Source organism: Beauveria bassiana (assembly GCF_000280675.1).
Source record: "Beauveria bassiana ARSEF 2860 unplaced genomic scaffold BBA_S00013, whole genome shotgun sequence".
NCBI lineage: Eukaryota > Fungi > Ascomycota > Sordariomycetes > Hypocreales > Cordycipitaceae > Beauveria > Beauveria bassiana.
This window is the reverse complement of record NW_007930848.1, coordinates 527,388-554,728: the sequence shown is the minus strand read 5'-3', so window position 1 is coordinate 554,728 and position 27,341 is coordinate 527,388. Positions and strand designations below refer to the sequence as shown.

Sequence of the window (27,341 nt, the reverse complement as noted above, 5' to 3'; positions counted from 1 at the left end):
GCATGAACCGGGGTTCGTCGTCACTCTGAGTGGGCGTGCGCCAGCCGCCTCAACATATACCCCCGGCTGGCGACTTGTTGCCGAGCCAGATTTCAGCCGCATTTATACTCCCTCTACGGATTAGCTCTTGCATTATTTTTCAAATGGCCTATTCCTATTTTTGTTTTTATTTTCCACCCTCATCATTAACTCGAGATGGCCTAGCTTTGTCTCTGAATTGCCCTAGTATGGATAGCTGCCATCTCCCCACAAGTCATTCGCCGCCATTCGGCCCAGCTCGGTAGGCGGATTACGGAAACGGCCTCCGGCTTTGCCTTTTCGGCTCCGGTACCTCCAACGCTTCCTCGGCTAATAGACTTTTTGCTCGCATCTCATTCGGTCAACTTGGGACAAACGTGGCGTAGTGCACCCTCGATTCTTGCTTGCAACGCGTCGTTGCTCCATTTCTATTAAATGTACAGCCAAGCCCTTTGAAAAGGATTTTTTGCGTCCATCCTGCCCCAACTCATGGCAAACTGACTTTCTGCCTTCACTACCGTGTCTTCTCCGCATCGTGCGCCCGAACGGCCCCTCACTTCAATTCCCCGAACCCGTCCCCGTTTTACCCCGGCTAACTACCACTTCGTCTCTTCTCACCCCAGCCATTTTTGCCTCGGCAGCCTACTTGGCAAACTAGATTGCCACTTATTCGCACTACTATTGTTTTCTTTTGAGCCCTTCTTTCAAGATGTATGCACTCGCAGTCTCATCTCTCGCCCGCTAGACGGCGACGCTGCACCTCGCCCAGAGCGCTGTTGCCGCTCAGAAACGCAACGATGCCCACAATCACAATAGCAGGGAGCGTCTGGAACAGGTTCCAGGTGCTGTAGTACAGGAAGAAGACGCCCTCCATCGCCACAATGGAGCCGTAGAAGACGGCGTGCGAAACGGGAGCCGCGCCGAGGGCCTTGCTGGCGTGACTCAGGTTGGCACCGAGAGCAAGCCACTACCGCGACAGGCTTTTCGTTAGCAGAGGACTCACAAGGGCCGCGTTCTAGTTCGAGGTTTCACTCACGCTGATGAACAAGACCGGGATGGCGGCCAGGACGGCGCCCGCAAACACGAGCGAGATAACCTTGGGCGGGTTCTTGGGATCGGCACGGAAAATATGGTGAATCTCGGGCCGCTTGCCGTATCGCAGAGGCGCCTCGTAGGTGTTGACGTGGCTGGGGTCGCGCACGACGTTAATGTCAAACACAGATGCCACAATCGCCTTGGAGGAGCCAAAGGAACCCAGCACAATCTTGGCTTCTAGAGGCGTAGCTGAGTTGAGGAGCTGAATGGGGAGGTCCTTTTGCGTCTGTGACTGGTCAGCATACAACTCAATAGAGTGCCCTTTTCCCGCCTCGTCGCGGCTTTCATCGTAGACGTGTTATCCCATACCAGCTTCACAGTGCCCTTGCCCGACTCCTTAATCGTCAGGGGAAATGGAGCCTCGAGCCCAGAAGCTGTCTCTCGGAGGACGAGAAACGCCTGGTGCGGGCGCTTGGCCTTGCCTGCCTCCTCGGCGGTCAGAGAAAGCTTCAGCGTGCTGACGTGGCCTAATGCGACTTCGGTCTTGGCTTTGGCCGCAGACGTGAATCTATATCGAACAAGAACAGAATTAGCCCTCGTTTTTGATGCCAATTGATGGACCAACAGGCGCGCCGCTCTTGGAGGTGATTGGTAATGCGTCAACAGTCTCTGCGTACTTCTCAGTGATTCCCTCTCCGCCCTTGGCGGCGACAGTCACGGAACCATCCACGAAGCCCCATTGCGCGGCGGCAGAGGCGGCGCTAGAAAGCGCCAGTAGCGTTGTGGCGAGCGAAAAGCGCATCGTGCAATGTTTATGTGTGTGGATGTCGTTTGCGGTCGTTTGCGCTGGGTTCCGATCGTGGTTTCGTCAAAAAGAGGCCACACAGCTCCAACGGCCAGGGGAGCTCTCCAAACTGGTTACGTGGTTGCAGTTGGCTGGACCTGATTGGCTAAACGCCCCACCAGCCAGGCACCATGCTGTTGTGAGGGATTGCTGGATAATCTGTCCAAGATGGCCAGAATTGGTGAGCACAAGCATGTTTAATTCTCATTCAATTATTCTCCTTCTTCCTTTAATACGCTTCATTTTAAACTTTACATGTGAAATGCAACATTGTATTTAAATCCGCTATAAAACGCCAGCAAAATGCAGCAGCACCTGTAATACTTGACAGTCACATATCTATATCCCAGAGAAGAAATGAGAAAATCGTAAACCTCACAAATCCGTGCGCTCCGTCGCCGGCACCGTCTCCGTCCTTGACCTCTTCTCCCTTGCCGACGCCAGCTGCGGCAACTTGCCCGTCAGGTCCAGCCACTCGGCCGCAAACGCCGTCACAATCTTGGCCCAGTCCCTCGTCGTCGGCATGTGGAGGTGCTCGCCGTCGTCGTGCATCGTGTGCCAGACTTGCGGAAACGGCGACGGAATCAAATGCAAAATATCCACGCCGCGCTGCATAAACGGCACATGGTCGTCCTGCACGGCGCCCATGTGGCGGAATTGCTCGACCGACTTGTCGGCGTCGGGCAGGAACGGGCGGCGCGCCTTGGCCTCGAGCAGGCCGAGGTCGCGGAGACGCGTCTCTAATAGCGCCATCTTGCGGTACGCCCAGTGCGTCGTGGCAAAGTACGAGGGGATCGAGGGCGATTCGGCGCCGAGCAGGTCGAGCAGCACAAAGAGGCTGATGGAGCTCAGCGACGTGCGGTACGTCGACATGCCGCCGCCGGAAAAGTCGCGCTCCCAGTCGGCGGCGAGCGCGCGCGCGCCGTACAGCGAGTCCTCGTCGGTCCACTGCTCAAACGCCTCCTCGCCGTCGAGGAACAGAATCTGCAGCCCCGTCGCCGGCTCCAGCGACGTGTCCGCCTCGCCGGCCTCCTCCATGGCCTTCCAGCGCGCCTCGAGCGCCGCGTCGAGGCTGCGCGCCGCGTGCAGGAGCATGGCGCACGGCGCCGCGCTATCCGTCGCCCCGATGAACCCGTGCGGCGTCAGCTTGCTGTCATAGTGCGCCACGAGCGTCAGCCGCCCGACGTCGCCGGCCCTGGCCCAAGGCGGATCGCGCCGCAGGATGAGGTTGTTAAACGGCACGTCGCGGTCGCCTGTCGCCGGCGTCTTGGACGTCGAATTGTGCCAGATGCGCTCCCATCCGGGTAGATTGGTCTGAAAAAAGTCGACGAGGTGCGCCTGCGCTGCTGCCTGGCCCGGCGTGCCGGGGACGCGCGGGATCAGGATCGGCGCCAGCAGCTTGCCGTTGTCAATGTCAAAGTCGTCGCCCGGCGAGGGAATGTTGCGCAGGTCATCGTCGGTGAGCGGAGTCCCAGCAATGGCGCTCGCAAAGGATGACAGCGTCCCAAAGGTCCAGAGAAGAGCTCCAGATGCGCGCATTGTCTGTCTTTGTGGCTAGCTAGCGTTTGATGCTTCGATTTGGGGTTCGAGTCCGAGCCTAATGGCCGCGCATCATATGGTTTCGAAGTCGTCTTTGAAATTGCGTCAGTGATGGGTCTTTTCAAAGATATGGCCAGCCCGATCTTCCTGTCAAGTATAGAATAGTTCTGACTATAAGACTGGTAGATGCAAGGGGAACAAGTCGTGTCGGTTATCCTCTTGTGCTAGCTGAGGTAACACCTGGCTGCTTGGCCTTTTATGCATTGTGGATCTGCCACCCGCTGGCCTGTCTTGCGTCTCATCTCTACTTTTACGTAGCACGGTAGCTACCATACATACACCTGAGAACACACTTGCTTGAATTTTCTTGAATGCTTCTTCCAATGTCTGATTTCATAGCAGCGCTCAGTGCACCGACTTTAATTATAATAAAGCATCAGTATATGTTCTATGTATACAACGGCAAAATCGTTGTCAAGAATCCCATGCGCCGGAAAAATGCAACGCTCTAGGGCCGCCTAATCCCTGGGACACGTATCACAACAACGCCACCAAAAGTGACGTCGTATAACAATGCGTTGCAGTGTCCTGTAGGAGACTCGCAAGTCCAGTGCCTGCGGGAATCCATGTTGAATGCTAGACAAATCGCCCGTGAGACTTAGTATAAAGGAATGATCTGACTTTGATCTTTTTTTTTTTGTCAGCGAGGACTTTAGTGCAGCTTAGCTGCATCGTGCGCGCGCTTGTTGGCAATCTGCTTGTCCTTGGGAATGGTGAGCGCGTTAATTCCGAGGAAGTTGCAAATAGCATTGACGACGATAAAAGCCCAACGAAAGTACAGAACAGTGGCAAAGACAAAGTAGGCCCAGAGGTAGTAGGCCTCCAGAGTAGCACTGAGCTGAGGGAACCCGATTCGAGGCAGGTTGGCGAGAACGGCACCACCAACCAGAGGCCAAAGCATGGCAGTCCAGTAAGGAAAGGGCTGGCGCGTCAAGTGGGCCAGAATCATCTTAGTAGTCAGGCGGCCAAAGACAAACGACATGGTGCAGCAGAACAAGATCAGATGATTCTCTTTCATGAGGGTGCTGTAGGGGGAGCCGAGCCAAGCGACAATAGTGACGGAAAAGACCGTCATTGGCGCAAGTTCGAGAAAGACGGGGGCAATAGGCAGTCCCTGCTTGCGGCGAGCACCAATGACGTTGAAGACGCAAAAGGGAACATGCGTGCCCAACAGCGACATGCCGACGAGAGGAACCCAGATGTCGCGAACCGACGTCTCGCCAAGCATGTCGGCAAGACCAGGCAGAATGTCGCTGAAAATGCCAGCCATAGGCTGGCTCCAAATCTCAGGGCCCCAAATACCAGAGGCGATCATGATGCCGCAAGCGATGAGCAAGCCCTCTGTAGGACCATTGATGTATCCGAGAAAGAGGGTGTGGGTGTGGTATGTTTCCCAAGTCGAGAAGAACATGGCGACACAAGGGCAGAGCGCAGTGAAGACGCCTGCGGGCGAGGTGCCGAGACCCATAGCGGCGACCTGGAAGAGACTGGCAAGAGTGCAATTGAGCGAGTCGATACCGTGGTCAAATAGTTCGCCGAGACCACTCGAGGTGCCGGTTCTGCGAGCTTGTTTGCCGTCGACGTTGTCCATTGTCTGGTACATGAAGAGGCCCAAGGCGAGACTAAAGTATACCCAAGAAGGGCCCTCGAAGTATGTCAGAGATGAGTTTGAGAATGAAGGAAGTCGTGACTATACTAACAGGGCCGATTAGGTCAGGGATATAGACAACGAGCAACGCTACATTGGCCAAGATGAAGAAGAACCCGACGAGGGTCACCATGTTGGGAGCCATCCATAGCGGCAAAAGGGTGACGAAAAAGTTCCACTATAGCGACAGCGTGTTAGTAGTTGGTTTTGATCTGGCCTGAGTTGTATTATGTAGTATATTGCGAAGCAAGGTGCTGCGTGGAGGAGCGAATCGAGCGGAAGGAAGGTTGAGAATGGTATAGGAACGTAGTCGAGGGGCGAAAGACGGTGGGCAGCCGAGGGGCGGGAAATCGTACCCAAGGACCGAGAATGTATTTGGACACCGGCGACTTGTCGACGCTTGAGTACTTGTAGGACTTGAGATGAATGAGGGCATCGTCCGAAATGCATTCGATTTGCGCTTTTCCTGGGAGGCAGTCAGCGGTGCGTCCGGCGTGCGCCGCGGTAGGGAGGCAGGCCGGGAATGGCGAGACAACAGCTCCAAGCTCCGGCCAGAAACCGGCGGGTAAAAACGAGTAGACAGATGCCGTGTTGAATCGGAGGTAAATGGGGGAAAGCAAAGGGAGCAAAGGGGAGGCATACTGGTGTTGGGAGCCATGTTTTCTTGGCCTTGGCCAGCAGTGGTATCGTGAAACAAGGGCAGTGATTCGTTAGCCGACATGATGGATTAGCTGTGGGAGGGCGAAGCGGGGGGCCGAGTGGGTGAGGAGAGGATATAAAAGAATCTGCGAGGTGCGAGAGTGCGTGCGTGCGTGCGTGCCACTTGACTGCAAGGGCGGGAAAAAGAGCGGGTGCGAGGCGCTGTAGGCCGTGGGTTCGTTGGGCAGGACTGGTTTGCAGAAAAGTCGAGGAGCCCTGCAGATTGTTGAGGAAACCAACATGCGCAAGGACGGCGAATCTGTTTACTCCGCAAGATTTAGCGGGTGCTTCAGGCCCATGCAGACGGACGCTAAGGCTTGTTTGGTTTAGATAAGATTTAAGAATACATAAAAGCAGGTTATTTACGCTGACGTCTTTGGTACGTGCCCGTCTGCCATCCGCCAATCTGTCCACCCATATAACCGTGGATTTGGGGGTTATCATCGGGCACTTTGACTTTGGGCAGACTGCCAACTCCCATCCTCGAGAATGACGCTGTAAAAACTGCAAGGGTACCTATACCTGGATACCTCTTACAGATTGTGGCTTTGGCTGGTGCAAAGAGTCCCGTCCAGCCACGAATGTTTAGCAGCTGATGACGCGCTACCTCTGGCTTCCTGCGGTGTAACTCGGGCGCTACAACGCCACTGAAGCAGGCACGTGAAGCTGGCAACGGCCAGCAGACACGACCAAAGAAGCACGACCAGTGGGCATTGATTCATTGCAGTTTCGAGGTTCGTCTTTGGACTTGATATTCTATTCGTTTCGTTGAAATCTCATCTGTCGTTTGGATCATTTTTACGCATCGCGGTATCGTTTCCTCAAATAATTGTTGCCAACAGATTTCAGCCACCGAAACAGACCACACCCAGGAACCGAGGAACAGCGCACGACAGTGGAGCATGCGTGCTGAATAGGTATACCGACTTACCGCATGTTGCAGCAACTTTAGCGCATGTCAATCATCAGCTCACAACCAGCAATGAAAGAGGTACCTGTCTACCTGGCATGTAGCCGGGTAATGCCTCGAATCGTTAATGAGAGAAACTGTCGTAGCGAGAGACCATGTGCGGCAAGAAGCACACAAGGTAGAAGTGGGAAACCAATCTCACCAACTTGGCGATATCCAACTCGAAGCCTCCTGGGTGCTCTGTCGCAGCAAACATGGTCCCCAATTCCACGCCCCTCCATGACCCCTCCTTATTAATAAGGGCTTTCTGCCGACACTGCAACTGCAACTGCACAACACCGAGACCAGCGGCCTCCATCCTAGCCATTCCATCTGTTCATTACTTACCCACGATATGCGCTCCCCACGCTCGCCCAAGCTCAGACTCGACCCCAACAAACCTTTTTTCCCCGCCGCCAAAATCATATTCCCCGCCCGCTTAACACGCAAGCACATCACATCTCTTCTCCTTCCCCCTCCCCCTCCCCGCCTTCAGGAACCGAACAATGTCGTGTGGATCAACGCCACTGCAGTCAGCGCCAACTCGATGCTGTCGCAAATTTATTGACTCACGGCTGCGTGGCGTGGCCCGGTGGACGTAGGTAACATCGCGCTGAAGAAATGTCACTGATGCAGGCTGGCGTCCTCCACCCATTCTTCAGCCGATGCCAGCCAGCCTTGCATTGACGAATAACTGGCCATCTGTCGATTTTAAGCTAATGAGCCGGTAATATGGGATGAGCATCTCCTGTCTGTATCAACAGTATTAGCCAGGAAGGGCGCGCCGTACTCTGCTGTCCACGTTTCTTTGCCCGCGAGGTCGGTATCGCCCACTATGTCTACCTTGCCGTCACGATTAGAATCCTCCAGGATGGTTACTTTAAATTGTCGATGGTTGCAGGAGCAGGGCCGTCTGATTTAGAGCAGCTAGGGGAATGTTATCTGTACTGCCTCCTGCATCCTGAAGATTATAAGGCGGCCCGTCGTCTTTGGGATTGAGATTTTAAGGTGGCCTGTCCCATTTAGGGTCAGGAGTCTCTGCACGCTTGCCAGGCGTACCTCGAGAAATTGTGCCAGTGAGGGTCAACGTAGATGGAAGATGGGCGAGACGCATATTTAAAAGGTGGAAACAAAAGGGGGAACAGAAAGGGGGATTCAATGAGCGATTAAGTTGGGAGTGCTCAAATCTGTGATGAAGTGCCGGTCTAAGGGGGTGTAAGGCTTTAATATATTTATATATATTTTTTCCCGTCAATCAATCTCCTCAGGTGACTTTTCCCAGTACCATGTCTTACAAGTTTCGCTATGATTAGCCCTTAGTTCTTACTCCACATATATCTTCCGGGCCCTTCGCGAATTAGATGTACACGTGCCACGCACCCACCTCTCCAAGGAGATATTTATGACTAGCCTGGAACATAAACCTTAAAGTGCATATAACTGACTCATACTCGTCGTTCTCCTTGGTAAAGGCATGGGGTCTGTGACTATCCTTCCAGGTGCGAGGTCTCCTCAATCGCTAGAAATTCTTTTATAAGCTAGCTATGGTAATTACACAAAAGGCAAATATAGTGCTAAAACCATGATGTCTCACTCAGTTTACGATAGATAGAGGTTGATTTAAGGTTGATAAATCATGGGGAGTATATTAAAGTAAATATAAAAATGGGTCCTATATAAGTTATATTAATACAGTCCTCAATACTGAATTCGGTCTATGTATAGTCTATAGTCCTTGTAATATCTAGTATATATGTACTTAGCCGCTGTATTATGCAAAATCCTAGCAGATCACCGGCCTCGCCGCATCTACTAGACATCACATGCGGTTTCATCTTCATTTGCTACCAAACAAATAGGCCTAGAATTCATGTATGACTCGTAGGGCCTTGCAACTGCCGCGTAATATCAACGATGGCATTGCTTTAACCATGCCCCCGAACGTACGATGGTTAACACGTTAGCATGACCAGACAATCGCATAAACTCAATCGATGTCATAATGTGCCCTAATGCGTAGTGAGGAAACGGTCCCTTTTTAGGACCTAGACAGCTTGAGTCAGAGCTCCCTTTAGAACCTCTTACTCTCTTTGTGATTCCTCGCTTTATCCAAGTCGTACTAGATCTTACTCGTGCTCTCAGAGCGTCACATGCGTCCCAAGTTTCATCTTAAGTATCTTGCCTGATGAGCCGCAATGTCATGCCTCGGAGAATGATGGAATGCATGAAACCTATCTGACGATATAAGTGGGTATAATTGTTACCTTAAAAATACTGCGCCACCCCTTGCACGTTAGAGGTGTGGGTGCAAGAGGTAGAATCATCTGTAGGGCTGAGTCAAGTAGGACCGACATGGTTATCTCCTTAGTAATAGAGACACAGGGTCACGCAAGTCCAGCTTTCGAACCACGCCACTGGCCTCCGTGAACTTGTAGTTTGAGAGGCCTTAATTCAAAGCCGAGGTAATATAATAATAATAATAATTCAAAGCCGACATGTTGCCACCTGCAGCCTCGTTTTCCGAGCGAGCAAGTCATGTGTTGGCCGGCAAGGAGATGAGTGCCCAAACACACTTCTTCTGCTGTTCCTTCTGCTGTTACGCATGTCGGCATCCTCCCCGAGAAATGTCTCCCGCCGGATTATGAATACGAATCTCGTGAGGAGCTATTGACAGCGATAAACACCTGGGCTGCAACAAGAGGCTTCGCGTTCATTGCGCGGAAATCTACTACTAAATCGAGTGGGAGGAGAATCGTAACATACGCATGCGATAAGTCCTGGAAGCCCAAGGCCCCGACAGGTGAGGGATTAAAAAGGAAAAATAATTGTTCGTGGGACTAGTTGCCTATTTTCGATTCTGGCCAAGGAATCACTAGATCATGTTGAACACGAAATAACATCACGTGCAGGGTCCAGTCTGCGCCTTCCATAAAGTGTTCCATAAATAGCGTGCCTTGGCGGCATCTCTAGCTTAGAGAATCAAGGCACTCCTTTCATGTGTGCTCCGCTGTGACGTTCATCAGATAAAACGCGCTGGGGTCTGCAACACCGGCCCGATGATCTACACTCGGAGCATAAACATGCTCCCAGTCATCGTCTGTCAGACCACCTTCGGACGCTGTCAGTCCACCCTCGGACGCTGTCAGACGGTCTGTCTGTTAGCCACACTGCCTACCCCTCCCCTAAACCAAGGTTCACACTGTTTCCCATTCGAGACACCGCCAACTCTTTCCCAAATTCACAATGTGGCTAGTAGATTAAAGAGAGACTGTACTTTAACAAGACAAAGGTCTGAATCTAGGTCTACAGTGGTTTCAAAAGACTCGTAACTAGGAGGCTTCTAGGAGGCCAGGGAGAGCATAGGTATACGATTCCGAGTATGGTAGACAGTGGCTTAGCACCAGCTAATGCTGCTGCGAGTTCTACGAGTGTGTTTCAAGTAAGTAGGTTACGGCACGAGTCAATGCTACTTAGCATGAATCATAATGTTCTAGGTTATTCAGCTAGTTATACACTAATGTCTAAACGAGTCCGTATTATACTTTCTAATACATCTTATTCTATTAGAACTTTTATAAATATATATAAGCAGCCTACAAGCCGCAATCTATACTGCACTACTCGCAACATCTTATCCAACAATCTATATTTTCCAAGTCTTTAAATACTTACTTACTATTTGCACCCAACCATCATCATGAAGCTGTCAGCTACTTCGATTATTGTTACTTTTGCTACTCTTTCCGGAGTACTGGCGCAAACTCCAGACATGCCCCCTGTAAGTAATGCCAATTAACACTAATAATAATCCTCTTCATAGCGCAGTAAACTAACAAGCTACATAGGTAGACCAATCTGCGAACCCGGGAAAAACAACCCGAGTTTATGCTACTAAATGCGAAAGTATTAGCCCTTACGGAGTAAGAGCCTCTTATTTATTGTAAGGATATAACTTCTAGGTGGCTAATATCATTACACAGGAGGGCTATCACGTACGCTGTGATTATGACGCTGTAAGTAAGTATCCTACAAAAAACAGAATGCTTTCTAATAGGCCAATAGGAGAATCAAAACATCGTAAGAGCTACTATAAGTAATTCGGAAATCTTACACCATGCAGACTTCTAACAAGATGTTCTTTTATAGTCAGAGGACGAGGCCAAAGCATCAGGCGCGAAATGGTTAGTATCATCGCGGGCGAAATAACTAGCCAGAGTGCATTACTAAACTAACTGATAATAGGAAGGTTCTTATGACGAAGCTGTAAGCGCGCAACATTCCGTCCGCAGGTGAGGTGTCATAAATACGATTGTATGGGATTGCTCAGGCAAAACAAGAGACTCCGTCCGCAGGTGAGGTGTCATAAATACGATTGTATAGGATAGCTCAGGCAAAACAAGAGGACTTTTTTTTTTTTCCATCTAAAAGAACGCAACATTACCAAGTAACGTAGCGTGTACATCCAACTTGAGCTTGTTCGCTAAAATTTCGCTGCTAAAAAAAAACCGATCGGGTCCCGGCTTAATAAAATGCTTCAAGATAAACCTGACATGCGTCTCTAAAGCATCCTGGATCCTGGCAGTAAGTCACCTTCCAGACACAGCTTACGCCTCGCGATTGGTTCCCTCCATCGTCCACTCTACCGCGCATCATTGCTTGGCAAACACTCAAGGATATCCACCGCCATACCTGTTTTGATCGTGGCAATAGCACAAAGTGTATGACGGTGAGCATGCCGGTTCGTAATTTGAGGGCAATCATCATCCTCAGCTGCCGCACAGTTGCAAGTCCAAATGCAGCACACCAACCTCACGGGCAAGTGTCATGTCGGCATTTTCCTTTTTTTTCCCGTTTCGCTCACAACACATAAAGCAACTGGAGCTCCGACCCGGGTCTCTCGCTGGTGAATGGCATTATTAGTATTATTAGAAGTCGCTCGCCTTGTATATGTCCTTGGATACCACCGCTCAGAAGAAAAAAAAAAGTATTATTAATTGACGCAGTCGACGCGACAAACCCCTCCACATGACCCAACCTTTTCCCTTGCAGCGCCATCTCAGTCGCTTTTCGCCTCCTTCCTCACAGCATCGCAAATCCGGCAAACATGCCGACAAACACAAGGGCAAATCCATACGAGCGTCCGGTTTCCAGGGCCGAACCCGCGCCCGTCTTTTTCGAGCCGCTACCGCCGTTGGCCGAGCCGGGAGGGCCCGTGTAGATGCCACCGCTGCCAGACTTGGTGGCCGACGCTTCCGAGGACGGCGTCGCTGAGGCGTTGTTGCGCTGCGGGTTCGTCGCGCCGCATGGGTGCTTCTGAAGGCAGTCGGATGCGCACGTATTGTCCTTGCATGCGGCGACGCACTGGCGACCCCATTCGGTGCAGACGTAGTAGGGTATGCTCAGGCTGTACTCTGACACGTTGGGCTGCTTGTTGTCGCCGCAGAGGCAGCCGTAGGTCAGTTTTTCCTAACTCGGGTTAGTGGTCGACTCATGGCCTTGAAGGGGGTCAAGCTTCCGGAGTTCATCGACGCCTGACGTACAGGATCACAGTCGTTGATAAGAGTGGTGCGCGGCTCGGTTTGCTGGCAGATCATGGGACAAGTGAGCTTCTCGTCTCGGCACCATCGCTCTAGCAGCAGCAGTCAGTCAGCAATGGCCGTTGGCGTTACTGGAATTTCTGGCTACTTGCCTCTGGTGGCATAGGGCACCGTGGTCGGATCAATATAGTAATCGGCCTGAACGAAGGCTGCCAGAGCCGCAACGCCTACGAACCCCGTCGTCTTGAATGAAACCATGACTAGCTTTCGAAGTTTGGCGAGGTTGTATGTCGTGTCAAGGTACTTTTTCGAAAGTACTAGGACCGAGTCAATGACCTAGAGGCGAATCAGCAATCGACGTTGATTCACCACGTCCATCCAGGCGGCAGCATAGCCCAGGTACATGGCAGTTTCAAGGTCTCCAAATGCTGAATTACCGAAAGAGGAAAATTCCAAGGCTGTGGCCGTCAGATGTTGATGGATAGTGAGCGTCACTGGTCGGAAGATGACACACGAAAAATGAGAATTGAAAACAAGTCGTCAACGAAGGGGACGATGCTCGAAGATAGAAGGTGATGAGGAGCGAAGGGCAAGAGGAAAATCTCTCAAAAAGGGCGATGCCTGGACAAAACGCACAGCCAGCCAAAGCAAAAATGTTTTGAGACTTGAACTGCCGCAGGAGAGACAGCCAGATTATAACCAGCCCGTCCGCCCACCACCGGAGCACAGGGCCGGGCTCCTTGTGCGCGGGCTAACTTTTCCAGCCCATGTCGAATCACCAGGGTCGTCATTTGTTGGCCGTGGCGGCCGGTAGACGGCTAGGGCGGCGGCGAAAAAGACGAGATTCAGCCGTATTAATGGGGAGGTGGCGTGCGCGCGCCGGCTCCCGCCACTACGTACGACTTATTACTGAGTACGATGTGCAGTAATACGACCTATCAGGCCGTATTTCCAGACGGGAATGGGGATGGAGAAAAAAAGAGGCCCAAACGGCGTTTGCAATAGCGTTCATTTTGTTATTAGACTACGGAGTAATAACGTATTAACGTCAGGTAGGTTATCTTAGCCCCCCGCTCAAAAGGTCAAGGATCCTGGATCATGGCCTGGCACAAGCAAGCAAGCAAATCAGCCATATCCACAGCGCCGCAAGCTGCTGGTTGCTTTTTTTTTACTCGGAGGCGCCACTAGATGAGAGCTCATTTTATATTCCTGGAACAGACCATCGCGAGTGCACAAGCACAAGCCTGATTACGTTGTCGCTTCCACAAACTGGATAAAGAATAATCTGGCTCTACAAGTCCCCCGTCGTCGCAATCGTATCTTGTGTGCGTATTTCCCGGTTTCCCAGTGCTGTAAGCAGGCCGGCGACCTACTACGTGGATGTCTGTGGTCAAACAAAATATTGAGATATCAAGGGGCAAAAAATGCTGTCCAGGGGCTGCTGACGCCTACCTAGCTTGGGAAACCAGCAGGGATGCCCTCGCCTCCATGCAACAGTGTAACAGTGACATCTACTGGTCACTGGTCACTGGTCAACCGTGGCGGCGCCCGCCATTTTTCACCAAACAAAATGTCTTTGCATAAAAGCAGCATCACGACGAACTTGTTTGATACGAAGTGGCGAAAATAGCTGCACACACATATTTACTTTGTACACACAAAGTCGGAGAGGAAGTAAAGGCGGCGCCAATTGGAATCTGCCATCTCAATACGAAGCAAAAGGATCATGTTAAGTCTAGGCATCTTGGCAAAAGACTGACGACGGAATATGCATGACAGGCCCGATTTGTGCTTTGATAGTGCTGGTTGACGTGCATGCTCCGCCAAGCATCTCACTGCAGAATGTTGTCGCTGCATTTGCAGAAATACGGGAGAGAGGGCTCCTTGGGCTCGTCACAGGTCGGTCGTCTGACTGGGGTGGACATTGGATCGTTGCCGAAGACGGAATGTCGTTTATTAAGAAAGCGACATGTTTTATTTTCAGCATTTCTGTTTTATAGTTATGGCGGGCAGCCTTGTCGCTGTTGTGTGGGCGCACAATCTGCACAGCGCAACATGGCGAAATACCGAAATACACATATCATGGAGGCCATTTTAGGGTCTCAATTATGCTTGGTGTATGCATGTATTGATAGAATGTATTGATAGAATATGATGGGGTAAATAGTACCGTACTCTACACAGCCCCCGCCACTTGAGCGCTTTCCAGCTCATCAGACATGTTTTACGGCATATTGCGTGTTTAAACATATTTGAACCCCCAACTTTTGGTGCCTCACCGTCCGCCACAGCGCCATCTACTCCATACAAAAAGGGCGGCGACTTAACTAGCGCAAAATCCATACTAAAAAAAGCCCCCTTTCGACAGAATGCTTTTTACTTTTGGTATCCTTACTTGACAGTCAGTTTATGTGCTTCATCATGTATTTACATGATCGGCTGGCGAGAGCCCATCGTGTGCTAAACAAGAGACGCTATTCTAAACACCCAGTCTCCGGCTAGAGCAAATGCCATCCCTGATTTTCGGCTAGGTGCCACGAGCGCCCGCATAGAAATGCTATGATATCTGAACAAAACCTCACCAAATCCCAAATATACCGGACATGGTGCTATATGCCGAGTACCAGACAGCTCCGCGCCGGCCCCACACCTGTAAATCTGGGGAGTAGCGCCGGGTTTTTGGGTTTCCACCAGCGATACTTTTTCTTCTCTTCGCGTGGCGTGACATGACAACATAACGGTTTTTTTTTTTTTTTTTTTCCTTCTTCTTCTTTTGGAGGTGGGAAATTCGAATTGCGCACATCACCTCACATATCACATATTCGCAACTACTTCGGCTCTCGTCCACGCACGCTGTCGCAACATCGCCGTCATCTGATACAGACCCTCTCTCCCAGACGCCTTGCGACGAGCTCCCTCCCCCCTCCCCCCCCCTTTCGCGCCTTGAACCGACCGACCGATCGCTCGCTCGCCACCCGCCCATTCTTCGCCGCTCGTCCCGTGTGCTTTCCCCCCGAAATCGATTGAATTGCGCCCGTGCGCTGCTGCAGCGCAAACAGTACCCTGGATGGAAGCGACTCTCAATCGCGGTCAGGCTGCGGAGCACGGAGGCGCTGCTGCTGCTGCTGTGCAGACGGCGGGCTCAGGCGACGACACCAAGACACATGGCGCGCATGACGGTAGTAGCGGCAACGGCGCGCCGAGCAACGGAGGGCTGCAATGCAGCAGCCCCGACGGCCCAGAACAACACGAGACGGCGACAACGGCGGCGGAATCACCGACGCGATCCTCGCCGGCGATGACGATGCCGCCGTACTGGCAGAACATGCCGTCGCGCACGGCGCGCGGGCGCGCCGCCTCGGTGCAGTCCTCTGACTCCTCGGGTCGGCCGACGGGCGCCATCTTGCTGCTCGACCACGAGGCCGACGACGACGCGCAGGACCGCAACAATGCCTGCTGGGCCAAGAGCGTCGAGATTGTCGACTACACGGTCGTCAACGGCGGCGCGACGAGCATTGGGGCCTTTGTCGTGTGGAACGTGCGGGTCGAGACTCTGCAGGTATTTTTTTTTCCTTTTCTTTTTTTTTTTAAATTTTTTTTTCTTTTTTTACACAGAAACGCCGCAGCGCAACAACACGGCTTATGTGTATTGTGTGTGTGCCTTATCGTGTGTCGATGCTAACCGAAATCGTGTCTCAAATTATTAGGGAAGCTACATGAATGTTCGGAAGCGTTATTCGGAATTTGATACGTTGCGCTACAGGCTGATGAAGTCGTTTCCAAATTTCGATGCGGCGGTGCCCAGTTTGCCGCCCAAGAGCGTCATTTCAAAATTTCGGCCCAAGTTTTTGGAGAAGCGACGGGCGGGTTTGCAATACTTTCTCAAGTAAGAATTTTGCTTTGATATGCTTTGTTTCATCACGGATGATGTGTGTGCTGACGGCCCGATTATTAGCTGCATCATCTTGAATCCAGAATTCTCGGGTTCGCCAGTCTTGAAGGAATTTTTATTTTCTTAGCGAGATTGCCACAGCACCAACAACTATTAGCGCTGCTGTTTTCTTTTTTTTTTTCTTTTTTTTTTCGACACCTTCACTGTTCATAGCTTTCGTACGACACACAAATGTTACATATTCTTTCTACAATGACCGCTCGGTTCATATGATTGATACACGTGGCATCGGCAAGTGATTCACTGATTCGACACTATTTAACCACGTCAAGACGGTCCGTTGGCCGTGGCTGTGGTCGAGTTCAGCCTTGTGCCCTGCCACGACTTGGCGTACGGCCGCCATGCCAGACTCGGCCCGGACACGACTCATTTGCCCCTCGTTCGACGTCAGTATTCAAGCTTCTTCCATCAAGGCCCCCACCACGATGCCCAACACCAATTTCCGATTTACTTTTTTTTTCTTTTATTAGCGGAGGGCTGTGGTTGTTCGGAAACGCCAGGCCGGCTGTGACGCTCCACTGACAGAGGACGCATGCTGTGGCTCAGCGGTTATTGGGCACACTTCTCTCTGAGCATACCTGCCCTCGAGCCGCGGGATCATGACTCTTTATCCGATAATCCAAACCTGTACTTATAAAATGACCCAATATGTAAATTCATCAGCCCTATCACTAAACATCTCATCGCATGCCACTTCGCGCTACAATTGCAGATCACTTGGCAAAAGTTTCTCTCCAACTCTCCGATCCTGGTCATAGCTCGCACTCCAACTTGAGCTGAGAATCAGCCACCGCACTGCCCGCGCTGACGAGTTGGGCTTTTCTTTTCCGTCGGTGGCTGGACCCTCGTCTTGTCTTTGGCCTTTTGATTTGCTAGGAACCACACCTGCCTCTGCCCTGTCGCTGCCGGAGCCACGGCCCCGCCGTCGGCGGGTTATAGAAACAAAATGGCGGCCTCGGACGCTGCACCTTCATCACTAGCAACGGATCCGATATTATACAACGAATACATGGCGTCGCTTGTGCCTCCAACAAAGGAAAGATTTCACGAGATTGCTCAAATTCAGATGGAAAAGGAAAGCGAAAATCGCAGAAAAATGAAGGAGCAACAGAGGCTGTCGACCGACCCGACACTGCTGCCGGAGGACCAACAAGGCCAAGACGCCGCAGCCAGGGTGATTCAAAAAACATTTCGGGGCTACCGTGCTCGCAGAGAAATGGACGGCTACAGCATCAACCCCAGTACCCGCTGGGTCGCCGCCGTACGCGACGCTCAGTTTCGGGAGACGCACCGTCCAAGACCCCGCGCTCTCTCAGAGGCCGCGAGCGTCGCTGGAGAGGCGCGACCGCCCTCGGCCAGCGCCCGCCATAACTGGAGAAAGGCTGGGATGGTGGCCTTTCGGGCTGGCCGCGATGCTTCAGACAGCGAGTCGGACTCGGATTTGGACAGCCCCGACAGCCCGGACGCGGCTAGCCCGGAAGCCAAGGCCGCCAAAAGACAACAGCGCCAGGTCGAGAATGCGAAGCGCCGAGCCGAGGCTCGAACGATGGGACTGCAGTACTTTTTAGAAATGATTGATGCGAAGCACCGCTACGGAAGCAATCTGCGCATATACCATGAGGAGTGGAAAAGGTCAGACGCGCAGGAAAACTTTCTGTACTGGCTCGACTACGGCGCTGGTCGCAACGTTGAGCTGGACGCCTGCCCGCGTGAGCAGCTGGAGCGCGAGCAAGTGCGGTACTTGTCGCGAGAGGAGAGGCAGTACTATCTGGTCAAGGTCGATGCCGAGGGGAGACTGTGTTGGGCAAAGAATGGTGCTCGCATCGATACGACGGAGCAATTCAAGGACAGCATTCATGGTATTGTTCCGGCTGACGATACGACGCCGGCGTTTAGGCCGTCTGCCAATCCTCTGGCAGGCACCTCGGGTTCGGACTCGGATTCCTCCATCGAGTCGAGGCGGGAGGCTGATCGTGCCAACAAATATGCAACCCCCGAGTTTGACAATGCTTCCGGTGTCCAAAAGATTCACCACCTGTCGACGTCAACCATCATCAACAAGCTGCTGCGCAAGTCTGTCCGCCCAAACTGCTGGATCTTTGTCGCCGACACCAACTTTCGACTCTACGTCGGCATCAAGGACTCTGGCGCCTTTCAGCACTCGTCCTTTCTCCAGGGCGGCCGCATCTCCGCCGCGGGGCTCATCAAGATCAAGAATGGGCGTCTACAGTCGCTGTCTCCTCTGAGCGGGCACTATCGGCCGCCCTCGTCCAACTTTCGGGCTTTTTTGCAGAGCCTCAAGGCGGAGAACGTGGACATGGGCCATTTGACGGTTTCAAAGTCGTATGCGGTGCTGGTCGGGCTGGAGGCGTACGTGAAGACGACCAAAAAGAGCAAGAACTTTGTGAACAAGCTGCTGCGGACAAGGGACAAGGCGGCAGATACAAAGCCTGCGCAAATGGCCATGAAGAAGCTCAGTATCACTCGGGAAAAGTAGCAGAGGTTGGTTATTTGATGAATGAAGGCTGTTCTCGCTGTTTCCATACGCCGGTCAGCCAGCAGCCGGCTGCCTAATACACTACCGGTTAATTGACTGGCTGCTTGTTGACTGGCTGTTAATTCAGACTAGCTACCTGTACCATCTGTGAAAGACCTGCAGCATACCTGCAATGCATCCCCATCGCCTTTGTCAGGAATGCCCCGCTCGGACTGTGACTCTGACACCTCTGAACTTGGTGTTTACTGCATTTTGCGGATAGAAATCCTGGATGTTTGTGCAACCATTGCTCGTGTCCAGTGCCAAATGGGCACATCTCTGCTCGTCTGTAAGACAGGATGAGAAGAGCACAAGCACAAGACTTCTCAAACATGCGAAAATTGACTTCTGACAGTAAAAAAACCCGTGATCTCGCTTTTACACGCAAGGTATGCTGTGGCAGGCATTTTAGGCAACACATCGTTAACACAGGGTAGTGCAAACGAGGGCGAAAAGTTCCACGTTTGAGTCAAGTCGCGTCAGGAAGGTCCGACTATTTATGACTGCCCGAATACAGGCGTGGATCCCTGTAAGCTCACTACAACTTGCGCCTCGAGGCTCTATAAACCTCTAGTGAATGCCCCGTGCGAGCCAACACAAGCCGCTAGCTGACTTTTTGTAGGCGTCAACCTCCCTTATTGCTTGGGCGGATCCGCATCAACCGCTCGCTCACTTCCATGGTTTTACGCCAGGCAGTCCGTGATCTTTTCGACGAGAAGGAAAAAAAAAGGCACATCGCTCCGGCGCAAAAAAAGTCATCAGCCATCTGTCGCGCACGACCTTCGCCAAGTACGATGCCAGGCCGCTGCCATATTGTCCATGGCTTCCGTCACCCGCTCGACCCGACGACCTGAAGTCTTCCCACCTCCTCACCTCAACGGGCACGCTCCCATGGCACGCGCGACGCCGGCCCTCTTCCACCATCCGCCGCCGCAGCAACAGCCGCAGGCAAGTCGCACCAAGCGAGCCATCGAGGCCACTGGTCTCGATTTTGCCACGGTCAATACCAAGAAGACGAGAATCGCCGTAGAGATTGTCGCCAGGCCCTCCGCGGCACCACCACCACCGCAGAAGGTGCAGCCTCCCCTCCCAACACCACCACAACAACCAGTAGCGGTAGCGGCTGCCCCTGCTGCGCTGTGCGCCACGCCGCCCGAAGCAAATCTCGACGTCACGAGGCACAAGGCAAAAGTTATCAATGGCATCAAGCACGAGCTGGATAGGCTCCAGCCCGACATGGCCGGTACAAAGGATCCTGGTCGAGAGCCTGGCCGCAAACTGCGCTCCCAGGAGGCTACGCGCTTCAAAAGCGACCTCTCCGCCTACTTTCCAGACTATGACGAGGTCATTGGCAACGAGCCCAAAGAACAACGTATCTATTGATCCGTGATTGCTTTTCTTTCAATGCCAAGAAAGACATTACTGACAGCTCTTGCAGATTTATTGAACCTCGATACCCCCATCATAATTGTCGACTCGGGCTCTCGACGCCTCCCTCAAGCTGGACTCTCACAACCACAAATGGACATATTTCCTGTCCGAGGTTATGGCGATGCTCTGTATACTGATGTCTTTGATGCGCAACAAATAGATTTTGGGTTTTTGGAGGCACAGTACAAAAACCGGGCGCTAGAGGACCCTCTGCCAGACAGCACCTTTGAACCCATACACCGGCGAGCCGAGAGGGTCGAGAGATCAATACGAAATTCGGAAAAAGGACGCGCACAACACGAAAAGGATCAAATTATACGACTGCTAGAGGGCCTGCAAGGCCACGACTGGCTTAGGGTTATGGGTGTCAGTGGAATCACCGAGACAAAGAAGAAGACGTTTGAACCTGCGCGGGCTCATTTCATCAAAGGCTGCCAAGGCATAATCGACAAGTTTAAGAACTGGAGCTTGGAAGAGAAGCGCCGAAAACAAGAGAGAGAAAGGACGCTAGCCGCCGAGCACGCCCAGGAAGAGCTCAAAGAAGTCCAAGATGGTGACGCAGAAGATGAGGAGATGGACGACGTCAATGACAGCACCCCGACTCACCAAAGTAGAAGTGAAGATGGTCGCGGTATTGATGAAGAAGATGAGGACGCTTTGATGAACTCACAAGACAACAGCAGTGAAGCTTCTTCATCATCGCCAGCAAAACAGCTGCGGCAAGAAGCTATGGCTCGCTCCAAGATGACGGCGAAGCGTCCCCGGTCTGATACGGTAGCCATAACACCGAGACAATCCGAGACACCAAAGGAGTTCAAGTCTTTTTTCAGCAAGAAATATGAACGCGATGGAGCGCTCAATAAGCATCGGCGAGCTGGGAGAAACATTCTAGCTTGGGGGCATCCGATACCGGACATTGCAGAGATGGACTTTGATTTGCCAGAAGATTATCGTGATGATGAGCTTTTAAAGGCCAGAGCACGAAAAAGGCGACGAGACAAGCGGTCAAAACCTTGAATTGCCTCTTGCCATGTTCCTTCACCTCGGATACTTTGGTGCATGGCGTGGCGTATTTTAGCAACACATTGGGCGATATTCTCAGAAAGGCGTTTGGTACGGTACATGGAAATCTTGGGGGTATTCAGGTGGCTTGTGGCGCATCGGATTTTTCTATCTCAGCTGTGGGCAAAGCCAAACATAGATAGGCTGAAGCCAAAATCCTGTAGTGTATAGTGTAAATTAACAAATCCTCTTGACCAGTGACTTTTGTGATTCTGGCGCTTGCTATGTGTTACATGACTGAGCGATATATGCGCCGAGAAGAGGTGTTGTATTTATTTCATGAGATGATTCGGGGCCGTACAAAATGAACAAAAAAAAAGAAAAGAAAAGAAAAGCGAGGGAAATCAGACACAACATATAACCTTCGAGAAGGCGGAATAATAGTTTTGGTTCTGGTGGCGGCCTAATAAGCTTGTTGACTGTGGAGGAGTTAGTTGCGTGTAGAGCCACAGCTGGTCCGTGCGTCAAGCTTCGTGGTGGTCAAACGCGGCTGGCAACATGCCTACTTCATCACCACCACAGATACTTTGCGACAGAAAGCGCAACAACGCGGAGGCAGCCAGGTCCCTGCCCCGCGCGAATTTGCGGAAAAGGAACGAGTCGCCTCTCTTCTAGCCATACATACACTGCCTGTGTACCCCGACCACGGATGGCAATGCCCGCCTAACCTCATGCGCCAACCCCCCAGACGAAGAAGCTGCAGGCACCACTCGCATCGAGGTGGCGCCGCCCAAACACTCCGTCGCACCAGCTCTCCCATACATAAGAAAAGCCTGACCACGAATTGCGACCCTCCAAGCTGTCTCTTGCATCGTTTTTAAACGCCGCGACGATGGAGTCTGCATCCCAGCGCCCGTTCGCGAACGGCTACGACGATTTGCCGCCCATCGACGACCTTCCTGTGATGGAGTATTTTGTCCTCAAGCAAGAGGTCAACCTGGAGGTAGACTTTCGTGACAAGTGCATTCACGGAAGCACGGATGTCTTCCTCGTAACCTTCAACGACAAGGTCGAAGAAGTGTTCCTCGACGCGGCACAATGCGAAATCGACACGAACCGAATCACCATTGCCGAGATGCGTGAAGTCAACGGCGAAGCGATCGAGGGACCTAAGCGACGAGCCGCTGCAGAGTACAATGACCCGTACAAGAAGCTCTCCCAACCCGAGGGTTGGAATTGGAGGGCAGAGCACTACGACCTGCGCCGCATCCGCGCGCGAGGAGTTTTTCACAGCCGAAAATCCGACGTTCCCGCTGAAAATAGAGAATTTGAGGGGTGTACGCCGGCATACGGGTCTTTGAAATTGAAGCTACGTGGCAGGGATGACCGAGATCGCCCGAGATTGATCGTTAGGAAGTCAATGTCGAGTCTCGATGCCCCAGACAAGTCGCATAAGCAGTACAAAATCACCGTCCCATTCGTCAATAGGAACCCTCGCGATGGATTGCATTTCGTGGGAGTGGACTCTCTGGACAATCGCTTCACACACATGTACACTCGTCATTCAATACAGCCAGGCACTGCGAGTTGCATCTTCCCCTGCATCGACGACCACGGCTCACGATGCGATTGGCGCGTCTCTATCAAGCACCCGAGAACACTCGGAGATGCCTTGCAGCAAGCTCTAGCAACGAAGAAGGAATCGGCCTCTCTTGATCAGTCATATAAGCTCGCCGAAGAGGACAAGCTTCGGGAAATGTCCGTGGTATGTTCAGGATTTCTCGTGGAAGAAACCACGGACCCAGACGACGAGTCCAAGAAAATCATGACCTTTGAACCTGAGAAGAAAGTATCTGTTCAGAAACTCGGCTTTGCTGTTGGTCCATTCGAGCACATTGACCTATCTTCTGAATTTCGAACTGAAGAAGACGAAGTCAAGCTTGGTATGAGCGCCTTGAAAGTTCATGCATATTGCTTGCCTGGACGCGGCGACTGGGTAAGACATACCTCGGCCGCGCTCACCATGGCCGCCGATTTTCTCACATACACATTTGCGCGCTATCCGTTTTCCAACTTCAAACTCTGTTTTGTGGACGATTTGGTCGACGATACAGTAGCATTACATTCGCTGGGACTTGCAAGCAACCGCCTGCTATATCCAGAGGATGTCATTGATACTGAAATTGAGGTGACGAGACAGCTTGTTCTCACATTGACGTCACAATGGATTGGCATTAACATGATACCCAATACTCGAAATGACATGTGGCTCGTAGTAGGTATGGCCCACTACATGACAGATCTGTTCATGAAACGCATATGTGGAAACAATGAGTATCGCTTCCGCATGAAGACCATGTCCGACAAGCTTATTGAGCTTGATGTTGGTCGTCCTGCCATCTTTGACCTCGGCGCAAACCTACATCTTGACGACGCAGAAGTCGGTCTAATGACACTCAAAGCACCTCTGGTGTTTTTCATCTTGGACAAGCGCATGAATAAGGCATCTGGCGGCCACGGATTGACCAGAGTACTGCAAAAGCTCTTGACGCGTGCACAGATCGAAGGAAGCGACAAATCGACGATTCTGGACACTGAAAAGTTCAAAACATTATGCGAAAAAGGATCACGATATCGCCTAGAGACATTTTGGAATCAATGGGTCTACGGGTCTGGCTGCCCGAGATTTGACGTCAAGGCCCGATTTAACAAAAAGAGGCTTTGTGTCGAACTGACTCTGAATCAAGTTCAACTTCACAAAGCAAAGAAACCTCAACTTGAGAAGGACGATTTTCTGCGAGAGATCAAAGAACGACGGGCTGAAGTGCCTCGCGGAGAAATACAGCCTCTTTTTACCGGTCCGATGACTGTACGGATTCATGAGGCTGATGGAACGCCGTACGAGCATATCCTTGAAATTCGCGAAGATGCTACCAGAGCCACCAAATTCGAGATTCCTTATAACACGAAATACAAGCGACTCAAGCGGACGCGGCGAATGAAGGAGAAGCACAGCACAGGACAAAGCATGGAAATCGCCGAGAACAATGATGATGCTTTACTATATTGTCTGGGAGACGTGTTGCAAACTCCCGAAGATCAACGCGAGTGGGAACTGATTGACTGGGACCCCGAGACGGAGCGAAAAATGGACCAAGAATCTTATGAATGGATTCGTCTCGATGCCGATTTTGAGTGGGCATCTGACATGTCGCGGACCTTGGAGCCGTACATGTATGTGTCGCAGCTGCAACAAGACAGAGATGTAGTTGCGCAACAAGACGCCATGCTGTACCTCGCGCAAGGCCCGCTTCACCCAATTGCCTCTGGTTTCTTAGTACGAACACTCATCGACCGCCGGTATTTCCACGGAATTCGCACAATGGCAGCAGCTGCTTTGACCCGACAGTCCAACATCAAAGACATTCCACTTCTAGGAATGCGCCAGCTCATGCGGGCCTTCCGGGAAATGTATTGCTATGAACAAACGAACCAGCCTCGTCCGAACGACTTCACCGACAAGAAGCAATACAACGTTCGCTGTGCCATCATCAAGGCCATCGCCGAGGTCCGCGACCACACGAATAAGTGTCCAATGGAGGCCCGCCGCTTCATCCTCGACCAGCTCCGCCTGAACAACAATGAAGGCAACCCATACTCGGATCATTTCTATATTGCTTTCCTTGTCGAATCGCTTGCTACCTCTCTTATTCCGTCGAAGCAGGACGACTGGCTGACACGGCAAAACAAGATCCCTAATGAGGAAGAGAATGCATTCTTGGAAGACGCTCTGGAACAAATCGAGCGAGTGCTCCGCCGTGACGAATGGACCAATTCATACCGAAACACTTGGACAGTCGCCGGACTAGATGCGAAGCAGCGCTTGATGAAGGCGGAAGTGATTCCAAAAAACTTGACAGACTTTGGACAGTACCTCTTGGACGGAACAAGAGATTTGATTCGTATCAAGTGCTTCGAGGCCTTGATTGACCTTGGTGCGATGATGGACCCTACTTTTTTCAGTTTTCTGATGTACTCGTATCAGACAGATCGCTCCCCCTACGTGCGATCAAAGCTGATTGCTGCTGTTGCTCGTGGCTTCGCTGCCATTGCCTTTGGCGAGCATGCAAAGGTTGCTAAGGTCGAACCTTCTGCTGACGACGGCGACGGCCTACTTTTAGTGCAAGATAGTGCTCAAGAGATTGAAGCCAGAAAGGAAATGTTTGCTCGCAAGGAGAATCTGGATTCTGCTCTGAAAGCTCTGAAGAAGGAAATGGAGGAGACATATGTGGCTGATGAGAGACACTACAGCAACGCCATGCGCAAGGCCCTCGACCACCAAGAGCTGGGCCGTATGGAGGTGGAGAGTCTCTTGGACCTTGCCTCGATGATGTTTGAGGAGGCGCAGAGCTGGCTCTTGACTCTCAGTCTGCCCAAGCGCTGGAAGACAGAGCGACCTGCACAGCAACTCGCGAATCGCCTCATCGTCAACTTCAAGTCCTACTACAAGATCAAGCCAAAGGTCCCGCTCTCAGACCCGGCGCCAGCACCAGCAGCAGCGCCAGAACCAACCCCGGCGCCGGCACCGGCACCATCATCCTCATTGTATGGCGGTGATGTCAAAAAGCCACCTCTCATTGGAAGGACGTCGTCCATCAAAATCAGCACCAAGCCGTCTCTTTCTTCCATCCATCGACAATCGCCCAAACCATCTTTTTCTTCCACTCATCGACCTTCACCCAAACCTCCGGTCGTGCTGGATAGCATTGTTGCTCACAGCAAGCCGGCAACAAATGGGTCGTCGACATCCACCCCGCTCCCGGTAATTAAGCGGCCCCGGCCAGAGAAGGAGGAGTATGCGTCGCCCGCACCCAAGCGCCCCAAGACGGAGACGCCTTCGGACGTCAAGGGCCAGTGGAAGAAGAGGCGTATGGTGACCCTCAAGACGTCAAACCCCAGCCGACTTGCCGTCATTCTCGGGAAATCCATGTCTTCTACCCCCACGCCGGCCAGAACGGCCCTCCCGGGAAGTCTGCGCCGCGAATCCTCCAACGAGGATACTCCTCTCAAGAATCGCAAGCCGCTGCCTTCGGGCGGCGTCATCCGACGACCACTGCCGACGGGCAGCGCCGCATCCTCGCCGCACCAGACACCCGCGTCAAAGCCCAAGATTAGCGTCAGCACGTCGTCGGCGCCCGCTCCTCCGAAGGCCACCTCTACACCGAGCGGCGCACTGGGAGGTGTCGGAAGCCCGGCACCGGAGACGCCACTGAGCGCGTCGTCGCGACCTAAGATTAAACTTGTTCGCAAGCCGCAGCCGCAGCCGCAGCGCCCGCCATCGGCATAGGTGGCCTAGTTTTGATGCGGGGCTGGAAGGAGTGGTGGAATCCAGGAGCTTGGAATTAAAAGGGCAAAGTACCAAGGCTGAAGTACGCCAGAAGGGAGGATTGATAACATTATTGTTTGTATCTTTATTAGGCGTTACAGGAAGGGAAACAACTCAAGAATAGGGAATTCATTTTGATCATGGTTTTTTTACTACACGATCGAACTAGCCGATTGATAATTACATGCTCACTTTATTTCGACCCCAGAGGGCTTGTTAGTTGTTCTCGAGTATGTGGAATGCACAATCTGTTCCTCGCTTCCCATCATCATTCAATGCCTTTGGTTGGCTCGTATCAGTGATACCCAAAGTCTGCCGCCTAGCGTTGAGCATCATGGCGTCATGGCTCTGATCATTTCATTGTATCAAAGCTATATGTTGAGGCCGTCATTCTTGATGACGACAAGACGGCGAAACTAACCGCGCACTAGCCCTATTGCGATGGATAGATTGTACATTGTTGAAAAGAACAGTTTTACTTGCTTGCATTTGGGCACATGTTTGGTTCTATGTCTTCCTGAAAGTGTGCATAAGTTCTCACATAGTTATGAGGCAATGCTTAATTGGCTATTTCCCAATTTTTCCGTCCATGTACGTATTGTAAAAAGCAACCCGGGCCGCCTTCTGTATGGCTATGCTATCGGTCAATAGGAGATTGGATGTACCAAAAAAAATCATAGCAACTTCAAATCGAGAAAGAACAGT

At 52.0% G+C, this 27,341-nt stretch overlaps 8 protein-coding genes across 8 annotated transcripts; 4 read left to right on the top strand and 4 right to left on the bottom strand.

Moving 5' to 3' along the window:
- Window positions 1-745: 745 nt before the first annotated feature.
- On the bottom strand, window positions 746-1,855 carry BBA_05284 (oligosaccharyltransferase subunit ribophorin II; the record flags this gene model as incomplete). The annotated part of the gene is made up of 4 exons (XM_008600381.1): window positions 746-985; window positions 1,055-1,339; window positions 1,423-1,621; window positions 1,731-1,855. The coding sequence occupies 4 exons, from the start codon at window positions 1,853-1,855 to the stop codon at window positions 746-748; spliced, it is 849 nt and encodes a 282-aa protein (XP_008598603.1).
- Window positions 1,856-2,272: 417 nt separating this feature from the next.
- BBA_05283 (peptidase family M28) lies at window positions 2,273-3,436 on the bottom strand (the record flags this gene model as incomplete). The annotated part of the gene is made up of 1 exon (XM_008600380.1): window positions 2,273-3,436. The coding sequence occupies one exon, from the start codon at window positions 3,434-3,436 to the stop codon at window positions 2,273-2,275; it is 1,164 nt and encodes a 387-aa protein (XP_008598602.1).
- A 712-nt stretch (window positions 3,437-4,148) lies between these two features.
- On the bottom strand, window positions 4,149-5,865 carry BBA_05282 (cholinephosphotransferase-like protein; the record flags this gene model as incomplete). The annotated part of the gene is made up of 4 exons (XM_008600379.1): window positions 4,149-5,141; window positions 5,197-5,322; window positions 5,501-5,610; window positions 5,787-5,865. 4 exons carry the CDS (start codon window positions 5,863-5,865, stop codon window positions 4,149-4,151), a joined length of 1,308 nt encoding a protein of 435 aa, XP_008598601.1.
- A 4,624-nt stretch (window positions 5,866-10,489) lies between these two features.
- Window positions 10,490-11,276, top strand: BBA_05281 (uncharacterized protein; the record flags this gene model as incomplete). The annotated part of the gene is made up of 7 exons (XM_008600378.1): window positions 10,490-10,570; window positions 10,638-10,712; window positions 10,773-10,805; window positions 10,855-10,869; window positions 10,939-10,973; window positions 11,035-11,055; window positions 11,246-11,276. The coding sequence occupies 7 exons, from the start codon at window positions 10,490-10,492 to the stop codon at window positions 11,274-11,276; spliced, it is 291 nt and encodes a 96-aa protein (XP_008598600.1).
- A 1,197-nt stretch (window positions 11,277-12,473) lies between these two features.
- BBA_05280 (uncharacterized protein) lies at window positions 12,474-12,734 on the bottom strand (the record flags this gene model as incomplete). The annotated part of the gene is made up of 2 exons (XM_008600377.1): window positions 12,474-12,665; window positions 12,699-12,734. The coding sequence occupies 2 exons, from the start codon at window positions 12,732-12,734 to the stop codon at window positions 12,474-12,476; spliced, it is 228 nt and encodes a 75-aa protein (XP_008598599.1).
- Window positions 12,735-15,396: 2,662 nt separating this feature from the next.
- Window positions 15,397-16,219, top strand: BBA_05279 (PX domain-containing protein; the record flags this gene model as incomplete). The annotated part of the gene is made up of 2 exons (XM_008600376.1): window positions 15,397-15,888; window positions 16,037-16,219. 2 exons carry the CDS (start codon window positions 15,397-15,399, stop codon window positions 16,217-16,219), a joined length of 675 nt encoding a protein of 224 aa, XP_008598598.1.
- Window positions 16,220-17,227: 1,008 nt separating this feature from the next.
- Window positions 17,228-21,265, top strand: BBA_05278 (IQ calmodulin-binding domain-containing protein; the record flags this gene model as incomplete). The annotated part of the gene is made up of 6 exons (XM_008600375.1): window positions 17,228-18,758; window positions 18,933-19,106; window positions 19,173-19,206; window positions 19,250-19,346; window positions 19,580-20,189; window positions 20,256-21,265. The coding sequence occupies 6 exons, from the start codon at window positions 17,228-17,230 to the stop codon at window positions 21,263-21,265; spliced, it is 3,456 nt and encodes a 1,151-aa protein (XP_008598597.1).
- Window positions 21,266-22,142: 877 nt separating this feature from the next.
- Window positions 22,143-26,597, top strand: BBA_05277 (transcription initiation factor; the record flags this gene model as incomplete). Its single annotated transcript, XM_008600374.1, has 1 exon — window positions 22,143-26,597. One exon carries the CDS (start codon window positions 22,143-22,145, stop codon window positions 26,595-26,597), a length of 4,455 nt encoding a protein of 1,484 aa, XP_008598596.1.
- Between the last annotated feature and the right edge of the window lie 744 nt (window positions 26,598-27,341).